The sequence below is a fragment of the Centrocercus urophasianus genome, unplaced genomic scaffold, assembly GCF_019232065.1.
Source record: "Centrocercus urophasianus isolate 14NV4802_14NV808 unplaced genomic scaffold, USGS_Curo_1.0 seq_16, whole genome shotgun sequence".
Taxonomy (NCBI): domain Eukaryota; kingdom Metazoa; phylum Chordata; class Aves; order Galliformes; family Phasianidae; genus Centrocercus; species Centrocercus urophasianus.
The window spans coordinates 280,836-297,678 of NW_024884711.1; the positions used below are offsets into that span (position 1 = coordinate 280,836).

Here is a 16,843-nt window from a genome sequence, read left to right on the forward strand (position 1 = left end):
TCTAGGTCTCTCCTTACTGTCCATTTATTGTGTATATATATCTGTATTCGCACTTGATAACAAGTATGCTTTAACGTAGTACCCTCTGGAAGACTTGGGCAGCAGCTGTCTCTGCTGATCTTTCAAGATTACCAAAGATCTGTCACACTCCTTGATGATGAACAGTTTTCCACCCAGAAAAGCAGCCAGGCAGAATATCAGAACACCATGTTTGTTTGGGATGTCTGATGACTTGTTGAAACTGCTATAGAGCAGCTCCCTGTAGTTGTTGGGTTCTGAGCAGCAAGGGAGAATACAGGGAAGAATCACTGGATCTGCTGTGTGCTGTGCTGGGATTGCAGGAAGGCTGACAGACTTGCTGTGCACACAAATAGCTTTAGCTCTATGTTTACCAGTAAAGTCATATCCCAGAAGCACTGATATTATTCAGCTTGTCCTACTGAGTACTCGCACACCTTTTTGGCTTTTGGAAATGGCAGACAGAAGTTTGATGACATTCAGATAAGAAATGCAGTTGCATTTCTGATTCAGGACAACGAATGTGAGCTTTTCTGGGAGCTTTTCACAGCCTTCCCACCAAACATAAAAATCTTCTTGAACATGAATCTTATTTAAAGAATCTTCCTGACCATCTTTGATGATCTGTGAGATGCTTGGTACAACTAAAGTGGAATCCGGTAAGAATCATTTGAGTTTGAACTTCTGTAAAACCACTGCTCCTCTTCACCTTAGGTAACAGCAACTACAGAAATTATGAAGTGTTTCTATTGCAGAATGGCTATATTTTCTTCTACTTCCCTCTTGCCAGTTCTGAATAATATGTATGAAAGTTGATTATCTTCTTCAGCATTTTGAATATGTGAAGACCTCAGTTAAATCCCTAAAATTGTTATTTTAAAGCCAAGGCCACTTCAAAAATTATTTAGAGCTAAAAATAGTGATTGTATTGTAATAGAGCTTATGCATATCCTAACTCCAGATTCCTGCTCCTACAGTGTGCAGTGTTGAGTTAGGTATGGTTTCTAGTCTGAAGAGATGACAGCGCAAACAGACCAACTGAGAGTACAATAACAGAATATATGAGCATTGTTTGCAAACATTATGATAACTTAATGTGTTTACCCCTTAATTCTTCAGGAAGTATTCAAGCAGGCAGGAATCAGTCACCTAGAATGGCAGAAGAAACAACAGACTGGGGAAGGAAAGGCTCAAGTTAGCAGAGAAAGGAAGTGGAGGAAACAGGACTGAGGAGCTACTGGGCTGAGGCTCTAGCAGGCACACAAAAAACAAGAGGTGGAATAGAGGCATGACAAGATCTATTCAAACCAGGGAAGTACTGCAGAATGGCAGTATAATCCAGAGATATCATTAGCTTCTATGGAGGCTGAACAAGCAATAGCTGCCCAGCTGGGTCCTAGCAGCTGAATGGACTGGAGATCTTTTCTCCCCGTCTCCCCAGAATGAGCCCAAGATTTTCCATAGAGGCAGAGAATTCACTGCTACTCATTCACAAAACTGGGGACTCATCTTTCTTTCTTTCTATCTATCATCACAGTGCTATATAGGAACTCGAGTTTTATGACATAAGATAGGCCTGATGTTTTACAGAGAAGCTTGCTGTCCAGTGCATGGTGTGTTGGAAGAGATACATGCTCAGTGGTTTTAGGAAAATGAGATGCTTTTTCAGAAAGAATGAACAAACACTACTATAGATTTAGTAATAAAATTCCAAGATTGTTAGGTAGTTACTTCAGTATATTTACAGTACTTGGTTCTTTTAAAAGTGCAGATCATATCTCTGATCACTCTGTTCTGTTTGCCAGGATTTCTGCAGTGCAAATAGGGAAACTGTCAGGCAAGAATATTTTTACAGTTTATTTTTCTTCGTCCTCTGAAGGTCAAAAAGTGTTTCCTATATATAGGTACTAAAATTGTTGAGGATTGGCTCTGAGGACTTTTGAAACTGTACCTCTGAAACATGCCATGTTTTGAGAGGGATGCTTTGAGCCAGTTCCTGACCCCAGGCTATTGGGATTCTTGTTCTCTGACCCCAAATAAAGTCTCTTATTAAGGAGGAAGAATAAGTTCAGCCCTTGTGTTTCAATGATCACTGATTTCCATATCTGAGGTTTTGAGAAAGTAAAAGATGGGAAAGTAAAACTAAAGGACAGAGTAAACCACTCCAAATGTACTGCCCCCTCCCAGATGTCTTTGTTCTGTTTGTGATTTAGCATAACATACAGAGTAGTTTGATATCTTCCAGTCCAACACTGACTGCCTGTTCACACCTATGTGGAGGACTCTAACCATGCAGAAAAAGGGGAACAAGCCGCATCCTTACACAAGAGTCTTCCTGAGAGAATGAAGACTAAAACATCTTCATGCTGTCCAGACTTAAGATTCAGAGTCTTTCTCCAGTGCTGATCTAGTCAGGCAGAGATTGTCAAACACGTAATACCTCCATCTTCTTTTAAATGAGTCTGACTGTTGTCTGTGTCATGCATAAATTTGCTGTCTCTTTGCATTTATGTTTGAAATGTATTTACTTCGGTGATAAGCCAAAGCCTGTAGATGGGAATATTCATACTAAAGGAAGAAACCAATTGAGTCTCAGGTTTGTGTTGGCAATGCTCGTTTAAGGTATTGGTCCCTTAAATACTTGCTAAACTGAAGAGCATTCCATGTTGGACAGAATGAATCCACCAGCCTAAAAAGTCTGCTCAAATGCTCAGGAAGATATCACTCTCTGTTGCTAGCAGCATGGGAAAATAGCCATGATCTTGACATCATTTCTTGGATGGATTTCATCATTTCTTGGATACTAGGAGCATGTTCCCATTCTTTAATTTCACTAACTAGTGGCTGCCTTAGTTAACCATGGCAAACTGCTGTAGATAGATCCTAGAGTATTGCTGGTATGTAACTGTCTGTATTTTTTTGTTGCTTGCAGGATAGCAGAACAAATTGCAACAGATCACATGATCTTAAAGCATTTCTAAATAAATCCTTATCTTTAATGTAGGCCAGTGAATGTTTGAATTACTTCCTTTCTTCCTTTCTGAGACCGAGAACAGTTTAATCAGTAACTCTTTCATTTTCATGCATATGTTTTGGAAGGAGAAAACAGGGTGCCAGAAATACCTTCTTTTCCTTTGGACCTTCTTTTTCATCTACAAGAGAAGGGAGGCAGTTCTGATAAAGATGAGATTTGGCTCCCTTGAGTTTCATTGGCACTCACGCCGTATGTTCCCATATCGCAGACTTCGGTGGGTTCTGAGTTTATCCAAACATGTTGCTGCTTTGTGGGTGTTTCAGTCTTATTCTTTTCAAGCTGTAACAGTTCTTTTCTGTTTTCCACAGACTGTTTTTGAGAGGAATTGTCAATCTGAGGACTGTGCTGCTGATCTGAAACTTCAGGGCAAATTACTGCTATCTAGGTGAGTAGGTGAACTTTTTGTTCTTTCTTAGATGCTGGTACACCATTTGTTTATGTAAGATGTGTTCAAAACTCAAACTACAAATGCAGACATCCTATTCCAGACTAGGATGTTGGTGATGATATCATGTCTAGTGCAGTAAGTGTGCACAGAATCAGAACTGTGGTATTGGGCTGGGTGCATGCACAGGGCAAGACCTGTTCTCAAAGAGTTTGCAGTTGCAACAGACAAAACCAGTGATAGCATAGTGGAGAGGGAGAGGGAAGGTTAATTCTGTCCAAATAAAACAACAACGTGGACCACATCATTTTTAAAAGATGATAAAATACTGTTTGTGACATGGCAGAAGTAATCTGCATGGAGAAAAGCATTTTTGTTTAGAAAAAGTGTCATCGAGCGTTTTAAAAATTATGTTTAAGGATGTGATTTTTTTTCCCTTTTTAATTTCTGAGCTTGTATTTTTCCTAACTAATTCTGCTCCTGTCTTTTTGTGAGTACCTTGGAGGTGTCTGATTTCACTTTCTTCTGAGATAATAAACCTAGTCAGATAGACCAGAGGTAAACTTTATGTTCTGTCCCTTGAGACTGGCGATCCTAGGAAAACGCCTATTGTTTTGCCAGGGCAGTTATTCAATTTCTGGATAAATCAGGCTAAAGGTGAACTACAAGCACCGTTTCTGTTTCCTTTTTTTTTCCAGCTTTTTAGCACATTTTTAGAAATGGGAAATGCTGATGTAAGTGATTTAATTGTGTTCCAGAGGTTTTACTGTTTGCAGATGCTTGCTTTGCTTCAGGTCAGGAAAGAGAGGGGAAGAAATTCTGGTTGTTAGAAAAATGAAGAAAAAAAAAGTAATAGGAGATGTGCACACTTTATGAAAGTGTACAGCATGCTGTTACTGTAGTTGGAGAAGAAACTGAACCAAAGTCAAATCCATGAAGTTATGGACTTAGCCAGACACGACTGAAGTCCACAGGAATGTTTTGGGGGATTGGCTGGGAACAAGGTTGGGTCTCAGGTTGCAGTGTACAAGCTTTGTCTGTGGTTAGTCTGGGTTTTTGACCTTTCATTAGGTCTTAGTAGTGAGAAAAATGTGTTTAGAGTAGAGGTGGAAACCTGTCTGTGTGTACTGGGGAAGCGAGTGAGGGGGTTTGTCCTGCAATTGATGAATAATCAATTAAAAGCACATTATAAAAACTTGTCAGCCACTGTGCGGGAATCAGTAAGAGCTGTACTTGTGACTGGAGTATCAGACTGTTTACTTTTATGGCTGTTATTTATGTTATCCTGACAATATAAAAGCCACAACTGTCAAAAAAGCTGAGGATATTCAAATGCAGCTTCTGTGATCGTATAGCGAAACGTGGAACAAGCGCTCTCAAGCTGACTTTGTTCAGTGACATTCTGAAGTTCTGTTTGAAGTAAACAGGATGTCATAAAATCTGTCACGTCCACACAGAATGGGTTTTCTTTAGGTGAAGAGCTGCATGAACTCCAGCTGTTAAGAATCATAACACAGTGAGTTATGTCTGAAGAAAAGAGATTTATTTTTAGCGGTCTGTAAAAATTCAAAAGCATGCATAGATTCTGATTGTAGAGGACTGGTCCTCTGGAAGATTGCACTCATCTTTTCAGCGCCATTGATCTCATGCTAGAGACCTCTCTCAGATTTTTTTCAGGTATTTTGTGTTTATGCTAATTGTGCGTAAAAAGGTTTGTTTTAATGCGCTTGTTTTTGGAAGAGCGTAAAAGGTGAGTCTTACTATTGGCAGCTGGGAATTGAGTGACTTTATGAGCAAACTTTTCACAATGCCTTTTTTTACACAGTTGTGTCAGACTGAAATTGCTGTAAGAATAAAATAAATCGAATGTAGCTAAAACAGGTACTCCAGTAGATTGAGGTGAACAGAACGTCTATGGGAAGACAGTATGTGCAGTGTGTCAGGTATACAGCAGCTCTTTGAAGGTCTTTGCTGGACGCGTGGATAGGGTGATGTGGTTGAGATCACTTACCTGACCTTCAAAAAACTTTCATTAGGATTTATCCCCAAAGATCCATGAAGAAATTAAGTTGCCCAGGCTAAGAGGAGTGGTGGTTAAGTGTTACGACCTAATTAAAAAGCAGTCAGTAAGGGGAAATATAAACAGTCTGTTTTCCTGGTGGGGAAACTTCCACGAGTGTTTGAGTTGTGGCCAGAGGTATTCATGCTACTCAGAAATGATTGGGGAAATCTGCTAAAAATGAGTAGCAAGGTGGTGAAGTTTGCGAACCGTATTGAGCTGTTTGGGGTAATGAAAGAAAAAATGAAGAATGTTTTTTTAAGCAACCTGTGGCTAATCTGTGGAGTTTGCTGTTGAGGATGTTGTAGAAGTTGAGAATTTAAATGGTAGAAAAATGACTAATTTGAATGCTGGAAGCTGCAGAAATGTATCAGGAAAATAACATGATATGCTGTCCTTGTTATTCTATGGGCCTCTGTTTTAGACATGGTTGGGTATAGAATCACAGAATCACAGAATTGTAGGGGTTGGAAGGGACCTCCAGAGCTCATCATGTCCAACCCCCCTGCCAAAGCAGGTTCCCTACAGCAGGTCACACAGGTCGGCATCCAGGCAGGTCTTGAGGGTTCTGTGCTGGGTGGACGGACTTATTCTGGCTGTTCTCACAATTTTTTTCATTAATTTGTAGTGTGTTCGAGCCAAAAGCTGTACAGAATGCTATACACTGTAAGGCATAGTTTTGTCCATCCCAAGCTGTCAAATGTGTGCTGTTCAGAGCATTTGAGCTCATATTACATTATCGTCAAGAGAACTGCTTGCTGAGGTCACGCTCAGGAAGTCAGGAACTACACAAGCTCCACCAATTTCCAGTTCACCTGGGCTATATTTCAATCACTAGGCTTACCCAGTTGATGAGGATTGCATGTGGCTTTGAAGATATTGAGCATACTGAATGACTGATCTAATGTGGCATTTCTTGGGACACTCCTTCTCTCCCTAAAATTTAACCAGTCACCTCAAATGGGGGCCAGTGTACTCTGAGAAATAACAGACAGCATGACCAGGTGACAAAAGTGGTCAAACCAAGCAGATACATGTGTGAGTTGGAAACTGCTGTTCTGGCCAGATATGGCTGGGTTTGTCTCGTTGTTTCCTGTTGTTTCTTGTTGGAGCTGCTGCAAGTGGAAACTGTGCTGCTGGGTGAGCTGAAATCCTTCCCTGTGCTGCTGGTAGTGGGGAGGAGAGGAGCAAAGGGCATCAGAGTGGAAAATAATGAAGCACTAATAAAAAAATTAAGAGATGATTTGGGTGGGTGATAAGCTTATGATTCCAATGTTTTGTGTTTTTTAAAGTATTTTTTACTAGAGGGAAAATTGTCCTTGGAGGTGTGAGCTGAAGACCGAGGTTCCATGCTGCACTGGAATAAAGACAAGCTCATAGAATGCACTTATTTTGAGTAGAAAAGGGCATGTTTTCAGTTATCAAAGGAATCTTATTAAGGCTCGATTTCAGTTTACAGATGGATCTCTTTAGGGCTTGTCCTCTTTCATTAGCATACATTTGTATGTTAACCCACCACAATTCGTTGTAAGTATTGTGGGATGATGTAACCAGCCTCTTCTTGCTTGTGGCAGATGACATGAAGGGCAAGTCACAGAGTGCGGTTTGGCAGGCTCAGACTGGAGAATGTGAAGAGCTTCCTTGCATGGGTGGTTTGTGCTGCACTGGGGAGAGGTGTGCAGAGATACTAGATTCTGGCATTCTGGAGTCCAGGACTTGGAGAGTCCCAGCTGGCCTCATCTGCGGCTGAGAACAGTTCTGTGTCAAAGAGCAGGATGGCTGCTATGACCTAAAAAGCAAAATGCAATCAAAGAGTGTTCTGTTGGCTATTAATTTTAAATACATTGTTTAATTTTATGAATATATTTATTGCATATCATACTTGACTTGAATGCCTCACTCTGTTTTCTCAACACAGCAGATGTCTTCTCCATCAAGCTTCTGTAGCAAATACCATGTTTTTATTGAGACTGTCCATAGCTACTTGTTTAGAAGCTGAACTGCATCTGTTTCCTCAAGATGTGTTGGGAAAACTATGAAATGTGTGTTTTGTGAAGGATTAGGCTTCCCTAGCCTTTAAAATCTGTTAATCCATTCCTCTGGTTCTTTGTATGGAAGGCAAGCACTCTGATCTTTTAAGGCTAATTACTTAAAAGGGCTGAGAGAATAGAGTTCATGCGGACACAAATCTGGTTTTGCTCCAGTGTCTCATTTGTGCAGATAACTAGCTACAGAGGTAATAGCAGTTTTCAAGACCTGTTTATACCTCTGTGGGAACCAAGTGAAAATCACGGAGAAGACATCCAGGTGACAGTAAGGCTGTTTGGAAAAACAGACTTTCTTCCTGCTGTAATAAACCAGCTTAAAGAACAGAGCAGAATGGCAGGTTCCTGATTTAGGCAGGAAATCCTGTCTCAATGTGTAATGACACTGACGGCTCACGTGCTGCAATGAGTAGAGCAGCTTCACAGAAAACAAACAGCAGCAGCAGAAAGATGCTGCAGCATGTTAGGGAGCTGCTGCATTCCAGCCTGAGCTGTGTGCGTGGTGTGTAAATTAAGGTTGTAAGGGATGGGTCAGTAAGCCTCCTGGATGGAAAAAGATGTAATCAATATTGCTGAGCGATTTCAGGAGAAAGCCTGTCTTCCATATATTTACGTGATGTGAGGTTGTCCTCATCTGTCGTTAGAAACAGCTTTACTCACCCATTGGAATACTTATTCTTATGTTTGGAATATGCAGCCTTTTAAACACATTGGCTTTGGAACTTCTTCAGATGTTCTAGATCACTTGTTAGATTCAAATTTATCTTGCTTCCCTACAGACTAGTTGGGATTCATATCTGTACTTCTGCAAACTGTTTGTTTTGGAAAAGTCAAATTGGAAGTAAAAGCTGTTGAAAGCCAAAGAGGCAACAGGTGCATTTGCAGAGATTTTTAAGGTTTTGCAAATTGGTTTTATTTTGCATTGGAGTGAAAGCTTTTTTGTGTGCAGTGGAATTTTGGGGAAATGTCCTTTTCCAGCTAAAGGTCAGGCTTTTGATTTGGGCCATCTCTGCTTCTGCCAGTCCCTCTGGAATTAGCCAGAGGAGAGGCAGAAACTCAGTGTGTCAAAAATTTCATCTAGCTTGAATTGTTTCCATTTTAATAAAACAATGATTTATGAAGAAAAGATATTTTCCAGATATCTCCTAGTTAGCTCCATAGAAGCTTATTTTTTCCCTTTCAAGTAAATTCCTTCCGTGGCTTACTAAAATATTAACATGTTTTCTGCCAGTACTTCTTTTGCTTATATGATATGCTTTATCTATCCTGCATATGTCTCTGCTTGAGTGATCTTCTGAGGTGTAACCTCAGAGCGTACCTAACCCAGGCCTCACTGAAGACACCTGCGTCACTGTTTAAGGACCTGTTGGATGAGATCTGGGAAGCTGTCCTTAGAGACAAAGGAGTGGAAGAAAGATGGCTACTCTTCAAGGCTGCCTTTCTGGGAGCACAAGAGCTCTCTGTCTGTCAGAATAAGAAGTCAGGGGAGGCAGGAAACCAACATGGCTTGGCAAGGACCTGCTGATCAAACTGAGGGGAAAGGAAGGGATTGTACCAGCTGTGGAATCACAGAATAGCAGGGATTGGAAGGGACCTTGAAAGATCATTTTGTCCAGTCCCCCTGCCAGAGCAGGAACACCAAGATTAGTCACACAGGAATGCATCCAGGTGGGTTTTGAATGTCTCCAGAGAAGGAGACCCCACAGCACCTGTGGGCAGCCTGCTCCAGTGTTCTTTTACCCTCACCATGAAGAAGATTTTCTAGTGTTTATGTGAAACCTCTTATGCTCCAGCTTGTACTCATTGCACCTTGTCCTGTCATTGGATGTCACTGTCAGGAAACAAGGGTATATCAACTGGGGAGAATATGGGGATGCTGTCCGAATTTGGAGAGTGGGGATTAGGAAAGCCAAAGTGCAGAAAGAACTGAACTTGGTGAGGTATGTTAAAAAAGCAAGATGGGATTTTATAGTTACATTGGCCAGAAGAGGCAGGCCAAAGAGAATGTACCTCCTATGGTAAATGAGACAGGGGAACTGACTGACAGATATGGAGAAGGCTGGGGTACTAAATGAGTTTTTTGCCTCGATCTTCACTGGCAGCCAGGATTCTTATATTTCTCTTTTCCCTGAAGCTCGCATCACTGTGCTTCTAGGTGGGAACTGGGGGAGTAAATCCCTGCCACTGTAAGGGCAGGGCAAGTCTGAGACTGCTTCGTGAGACTGAATGTATACACATATATGGAGCTGGGGCTCCCAGGGTCCTAAGGAGCTGACTGATGTGGTTGCTGAGCCACACTCCATCATATTTGAAAAGTTGTGGCTATCAGGTGAAGTCCCCAGGGACTGGAAAAAAGTAAACATCATTCACATTTGCAAGAAAGGGGAGAAGAAGGATCTGGGGAACATTTTGTGGGGACGGGGGGGAGCAAGCAGCTTGGAAGGCCAGTGGTATCCTTGGCTCCATCAGAAGAGGGGTGAAACAGCAGTGGCCAGCAGGGGCAGGGAAATGATTGTCCTTCTCTCCTCTGCCCTTGCCCCATCTTGAGTACCACATCCAAGTGTGAGGAAAGATGTGGAGCTGTTGGAAAGGGTCCAGAGGAGGGCCATGTAGATGATCAGAGGGCTGGAGCACCTCTCCTATGAAGACAGAGGGAGCTGGGCTTGTTCAGCCTGGAGAAGAAAAGGCTGTGAGGAGACCTCATTGCAGCCTTCCAGTATTTAAAGGTATTATAAAAAGGATGGGAATCAACTTTTTACTTGGGTGAATAGTAGAACAAGGAGGAATGGTTTTAAATTCAAGGAGGGAAGGTCAGGGGGAAGTTCTTCACAGAGAGAGTGGCGAGGTGCTGGAACAGGCTGCCCTGGGAAACCTGATCTAGCACCAGATTTGGAGCTTGGTGGCCCGGTCTGTGGGAGGGGGGTTGGAACTTGATGATCCTTGGGGTCCCTTCCAACCCAAGGCATTCTGTGTTTCTGTGATCACTACCCTGTCAGTTTACTGAGCTTTGGGACAATTCCAAAGTTTATAAGCATAAGCATGATTTGTATTAGTGGATAAAGAATAATTTCATATAAGTAACTAGATATGCAACTGATAGAGGCATGTGGTTGTTTTGCAAATATTATGTGTGGCCACAATAAAGAATATTTTCATGAACCTGTTAAAATCAGAGGTCCTCCTTATGGTTCACTAGACAGGTGATCAGACTCTAAGCACCTAGATTTAAAGAACGAATCTCAGCAATTTCATATTGACTTGTCAAATTATTGCAGAACCCGAACTGAAGGAATCCAGAAGCTGTAGGAAAAAAAGCATGTGTTACGACAGCTTTGTCCAATTTGCTTTTCACCAGCACAAGATGTGACAGCGTAGACCATAACTGAGTGCAGTAACAGTGCAGGTGTTCAGTGCCTTCTAAAGGAAGGAGAAGTAACATCAAATTCTGGTCAGAAGGATTAAAACTGCTCAAGTGTATCTCATGAATACAGTAGACTTTCAAAGAATTTTTTTTAAACAAAAAGGTTTTCACAGGTCAGAGGCTTTCTAAACCCATGGAGAAAAGCTGCAAGATTGTGATTTAATGTGGGAAGCAAAGTTGTTTCATAAATTTGACCAGACTCACGCCTCAGCACTTATCTTCCTTTGATCACACAATGGGATTTTGTTTCCAGAGAAGCATCACATTTCATGGCCTGCCCCTTGTGGTTTTGTGCCTCTGAAGTGCATCTTAACAAAATAGTCGTGATGAGGAAAAACAATATTCTTTCATTTGGAGCTTAATTACACATTCTGATAATATCTGCTTTTCCCTTCCTCTTCATTCTTTGCAGATGAATTTGTTTTCGCTTATCTTTCATTGCACAGACACTTTCAGTAATATTTTTAACAATCTATTTACCCTCGACAAGCTACTTTAAATAGCAGAGCTGGTCAGATGGAGCTAGTTTGCTGCCTTGTGAAGAACAAGAAAAGAAAAACTAGCAAATTTAGCATGCCTATTGCTGGAAAAGTGCTCATGAGCTTTCAGTCCAGACCACATGTTCATATGGCTGTGTACTGGCATGGATATTCCCAACTTCTGGGATGCAGATACCAAGCTTTAACCCAATCCCTTTGCAGTCATGTACTGCCCAAAGGTTATTTGGTCTTGCCTGAGTGCCAAGCCAACTCCAGATATTTTAAAGTGCCAAAAGAGTGATTACAAGGGAGAAGGAATGGAAAAACATTGGAAGAATGGAGTGGTTGTGAGTAGGTTGCTTCCTGTTTTCTCAAGAAATCATGTTTCACTCTTTGATTTTAAGTGATTTCATACAATGTAATTTAACACTACCTCAAAGTAATTTGGTGCTCTGTAAAGGATGCTGTGAAAATGCTTATACCATTATATCAAACAATAGATACAGGCCACAAAGTCCCTACCTGTGTGACCTGATGCAGGCTACCTGCTTAGGAGGGAGTTTGGACTCAATATCTCTTGAGATCTCTTCCAATCCCTGCAATTCTGTGCTTCTGTGAAAACATCATCGTGACACACTGTGCTTCACCCACCACAGTGCCATCAGGGTGCGAAATTTCAGGTGTAGCATCTCATGAGTGCTTAATTTCTGCAGAGCTGCCAGATGAAAGCCACTTAGGAGTGGAGAGAGCCTGCACCCAACCTCTGTGCAGGTCACATTTGAAGTGCAAGTTTACATCTGTATTAATGATAATTTCATCTTTTTTGTTGTTGTTTATTTTTTTTTCTTTTTGTTTTTGATTATTTAAAAAACAAAAACAAAAAATTAAAAAGAAAAGATCTTCTGCCTCATTTGTAATTCATTAACTGATATTTTATTCTGTAGCCCATTGAGAATGAAGGGAGCTTCAGACACTCTCACTCAGCTGTGATGCTCAATACCACCGCCCAACATTCAGGAGACTTTTCACTAGGAATCAGCTAGTAAACCGGAGTAAATCGGGCCGAATCCAGAGAGGTTCAAGTTGGATATCAGGAAAAATTTCTTCTCAGAAAGATGGATGACGTATTGGAAGAGACTGCCCATGGACATGGTGGAGTTGCTGTCCCTGGAGGTGTTTAAGAGATGTGTAGATGTGGTGTGAGGGATGTGGTTAGTGGGCATGGTGCTGTTGCGTTGGTGGTCTTCTAAGGTACTAGATGACCTTAGTGGTCTTTTCCAACCTTAATTATTCTGTGATTAGCACATTAGTGTAGATTAGTATGTTTGTAATTCTGTTTGGATGTAGGTCTATTTGATGAATCCAGGAAAGAGAGATCTAGTTTCTAACTTAAACCTACAGACAGTTGCTAGTGAATTGAATGCTGCATTTGCAAGGCACGTGGAAAACTTTGTTGTAGCAAGCACTTCCAGGATCTGATTTGCAGTTTCCTGAAAGGGGAACCCAGAAGAGCCTGCAATTAATCAAGATGTAGTACAAGTTGCATAGGGAGCACCATCTCAGGAACGAGTGAATGTTTCCCCTGTTGAGGGTGAAAGGGGATGAAGGAATGGAATTTTGGTTTCCGTTTAGCTGGTTACATGCAGAGCTTCATAAATCTCTCCCAGAATTAATAAATAAGGCCAGTTTGATAGCTCTGGGCAGTCCCTTCCCATAGCACTTGGTAATACCTTACCATGTGGTTGGTAATAGAGCCTTCAAATGATGAATGGTAGTGAACTGCAGTAGTGCACCACTAACACAGATTCCTAATTTGTTGTTTTAATAACAGGATACTGACTGCCAGTTAGGGACACCGTACAAGCCAGTCATATAACTCCTTAAATGCTGCTGTATGTTCATTTTTGCTTGTTTGTTAAGAATCACTTGAGTTTACCCATTGGAATAGAATTTTTCTGTTTGTTCTCTAAACTAGACCCTAAAAAGTTGTGATTTTGCACAGTTTAAATTGATTGTTTAACTAATGTATAGCCTGGCCTTCTTTGTGAACATCCCAACATCAGTGTTTTATGGATCTAAGATGGTTCTTGCTCCAGCAACCAGAGTATAAAGCTAACAGAACAAAAACTTAACATCTAGCAATTCTGTCTTACATGAGCTTCCTCTGGTGGTGGATGACCTTGATACACTACAGACCACAGTGCAAAGCAGATGCATTGTTGTTTTGGATTTACAGAATATTTCTTGACTGATAGTTACCTGCATGAATGCACACACATTTGTTGTAAAGTTAGCTATGTTAACTTTTCCTGTAGCATATCCTGCAACTACAAAATCTGTTAAAGCTGCTTTTTGTTTCAGATCACCAGGAAAATCCTCTTGCTGGTTCTGCCTGAGCTGTTGGCTTAAAATGAAGGAAATGGGATGGTGTAGATTTATGCTGGTTATCATGTTCGAGGTTGAGATGTAACTTACTCTTGACATATAACACCTGCTACTGCAAAACAAAAAAATTTCCTAGAATAACAAACCTGTGCTGCTTCTAAATTTTCCTCTCTAATTAGCTGCCTTTCATTGACCTCTGAAGGTGACTGATGGATGGGGCACTGTCTTTTTCTCCCTTGTCAGTGCTCAGCTGACCTTTTTTTTTTTTTAAATTACATATTAAAGCCCAGCATTCCAGGAATGAGGCAAGTAATCAAACCTGTCTCATCAGATTTTAATAGCTCTGTTTCTGAAGGCATGAGTTCTATGATAAAACTGTGGTTTGCGTGATGACTTTGATTTTCTGATTCCTAGAAACAATATTTTGCAAAGCGCTGCTTGACTCATTCTCAAACTGCACTTCCTTTCTGTGGCTTCTGGAAATCAATCTTCGTTTCTATTAATATTTCTACTCTGGAACAGGCTGCTCAGAGAGGTTGTAGGGTCTGCTTCTCTGGAGACATTCAAATCCCACTGGACGCATTCCTGGATGACCCAATCTTGGTGTTCCTGCTCCGGCAGGACAAAATGATCTTTTGAGATCGCTTCCAATCCCCGACATTCTGTGATTCAACATTACTCTTCCATTGGAAAAATACATCGATTTTGGGTTTGTTGTTTTTTGTTTTGTTGTTTTTCCACATCAGGCTGATATATGCAACTTCCAGCTACGTGCCTGGCACCATTTATCTTCTCCATTTGTTTCTGCCACTACTTACTAGCTTTTGTTTGTGCTCTCACCTTAGGACACATATGCTGACACATGCACAGACAGCTGTCTCAGGAGCATAGTGTCATTGGTTTGCTGGACACAACTTGTTCTAACAAAAGATGTTGGTGTGTATGCATTTCTTCAAGGGTGAAAGATTAGATTAGAAGTTCTGGAGATGTTCAGCCTGATCTTGCTTTCATGTGACAGTTCCATAAACCAGGGTAGCTTCACTCAAACCAAAAGCTACTTGCTAGAGTAAACACAGAAAACGGAGTTGGCTTCTTCCCCATTGTCTCTTAAGTTCTGTTTATGAAGGGTTTTGAACATCTGGGTACAATCGAAATTACTGATAATAAAAAAGAGAGGCAATGGATCTCTGCAGTGCAATAAGATAAGCAGTGTTTTGATGTGGATGCTGTGCCCTGCTCTGTACTTTCTACTTAAATTGGAAGACATTGGTGGCTGGTAGTTGTATCTGTGGTGTAGTTACGGGGGATTCATCTGGATGAATTACATTTGAGGAAGAGAATTTCCAAAGGAGCCTTCAAAACATGATAACTAGTTGTAACTGTAAAGCACTCTGTTTCAAGACTCATGAGAAGAACTTCCTAGAGTGTTTTTTTCTGTGTGTGTTTTTTTTGTGTTTTTTTTTTTTTTCTCAGTTGTTTACCACTTAAATTTATCTATTTATTTGCTTACGTTAAGGTGTAGGAAAGGTGGAAAAGATAGCATTCTTTGTCACATCCTTGAATTGCAATGTGAGACCTAAAGAGCTGGAATGAGGAGCTGTGCCCCACAGCACAAACAGCTCTACCTCCTCAGCTCTGGACTCGCTGCAGCAGGTGCCTTTTTCATACAGGGTGCTTGATCCCTTCCTATGGGGAAGCATTGGCCTGTGTTAGTTCATCATCCCAGAGAGCAGTGTTGGTGCCGTTTTAGTGCCATGCTCTGCCAATGCAGGCCCTCTCTTCAAATTCTGTTCAGTTTTTCCCGTCGTTTGGACTATCTGCTATTCAGAGCAGACTGGGAAAGCAGAATTTTCAACTCTTGAAGCAGAAATGGTCATTAATGAAACAGGCTGCTGGGCTCAGAACTAGCTTACCATAGCTGGCTCCCTGCATCTCAGTTTGATTGCAGCAATCGGCTCTGTGAGGTCTTCTGCAGCACGTGGTAGCTGAAGTTTCTGTGCAAGAGGGGCAAGGCATCAGTTCAGCTAACACCAAATTAACCACGGCATACAGAGTGTTTGCCTGAGTCCTTGCCTAGATCGCTTTGAGCTTTGCACAAAATGGAATGCACAGGTGATAGTGAGGTGGTGTAAGCAGGTAGTGTAAAATCCAATAGCACTTCCTTCCTGTGGGGTTGTTTCACGTGGGTTGGCTCTGCTTGTGGGGCCGTTACCTCCCAGTTTTGCTTTAAGACTTAGAATGGATTCTCAGAAGGTGAGCTGAGAGTTTGAGCTTTTCATTGGCTGTTGGGGTCGAAGTGTTTACAGAGCTCGAAGTTCAGCTGGCCCTTGGGTCTGTGACAGAACTCCTGAAGGAGAAAGGTTTTCAGAATTTAGACAAATATACTGAAGAAATATTTGTCAGGGAGACAAAATATAGACTCAGTATCATAGTGAATGCAAAAAACGACTATGATGCTGATTGGTGACACTGTAAATATTTGGACCTGTCAGTGTTGTTCTCTCAGATCTATTATTGATCTAAAAGAAAGATGAGACTTCTATTTCTTCAGCAGTTTAATCTGTTGGAGATAGGGGACAGACATGTTAGCCTTCAGTCACTGCAAGCCCTTCACCTTCATGCGGTCTGCCCCCAGCTGTGGCTTCCCCTGGCCATTGGGCAATAGCAGTGATTCATCATTCATTCAGATTTGCTGTAAGAAGAAAAAAGCTCATAATATTAAAGGGAAAGTCAGTGGCCCAGACCAACAGGGTAAGTACAACCCCACTACATTCCTTGACCTATGTATGAGCTGCTCAGGCCAAGGGGAAGTGCTAAATGCTTTTTAAATTCTTTAAAAAATGTTCTCAAGTACAGGAAATAGAGAAATATGTCCCTGCATACCTTTTGGAATGCAGATTATGTGTCCCTTGACCCACGTTAATAAAAACACTAGCATCTTGCAGGGTGGGGAAATGAAAAACTGCAGATCTTTTCTATTTGTTTTTTGCAGCTGGTCATCCTTCCCCCACTGGCCG

General features: G+C 41.3%; 1 protein-coding gene across 1 annotated transcript in view; it reads left to right on the forward strand.

The window, feature by feature from the left end:
- ITGA9 (integrin subunit alpha 9) overlaps positions 1-16,843 on the forward strand; it is a 214,361-nt gene that overhangs the window by 112,767 nt on the left and 84,751 nt on the right. The window contains exon 17 of the mRNA XM_042817225.1: positions 3,361-3,437. Within this exon, the coding sequence (XP_042673159.1) occupies positions 3,361-3,437 (77 nt within the window). The remainder of the gene's footprint in view (positions 1-3,360; positions 3,438-16,843) is intronic.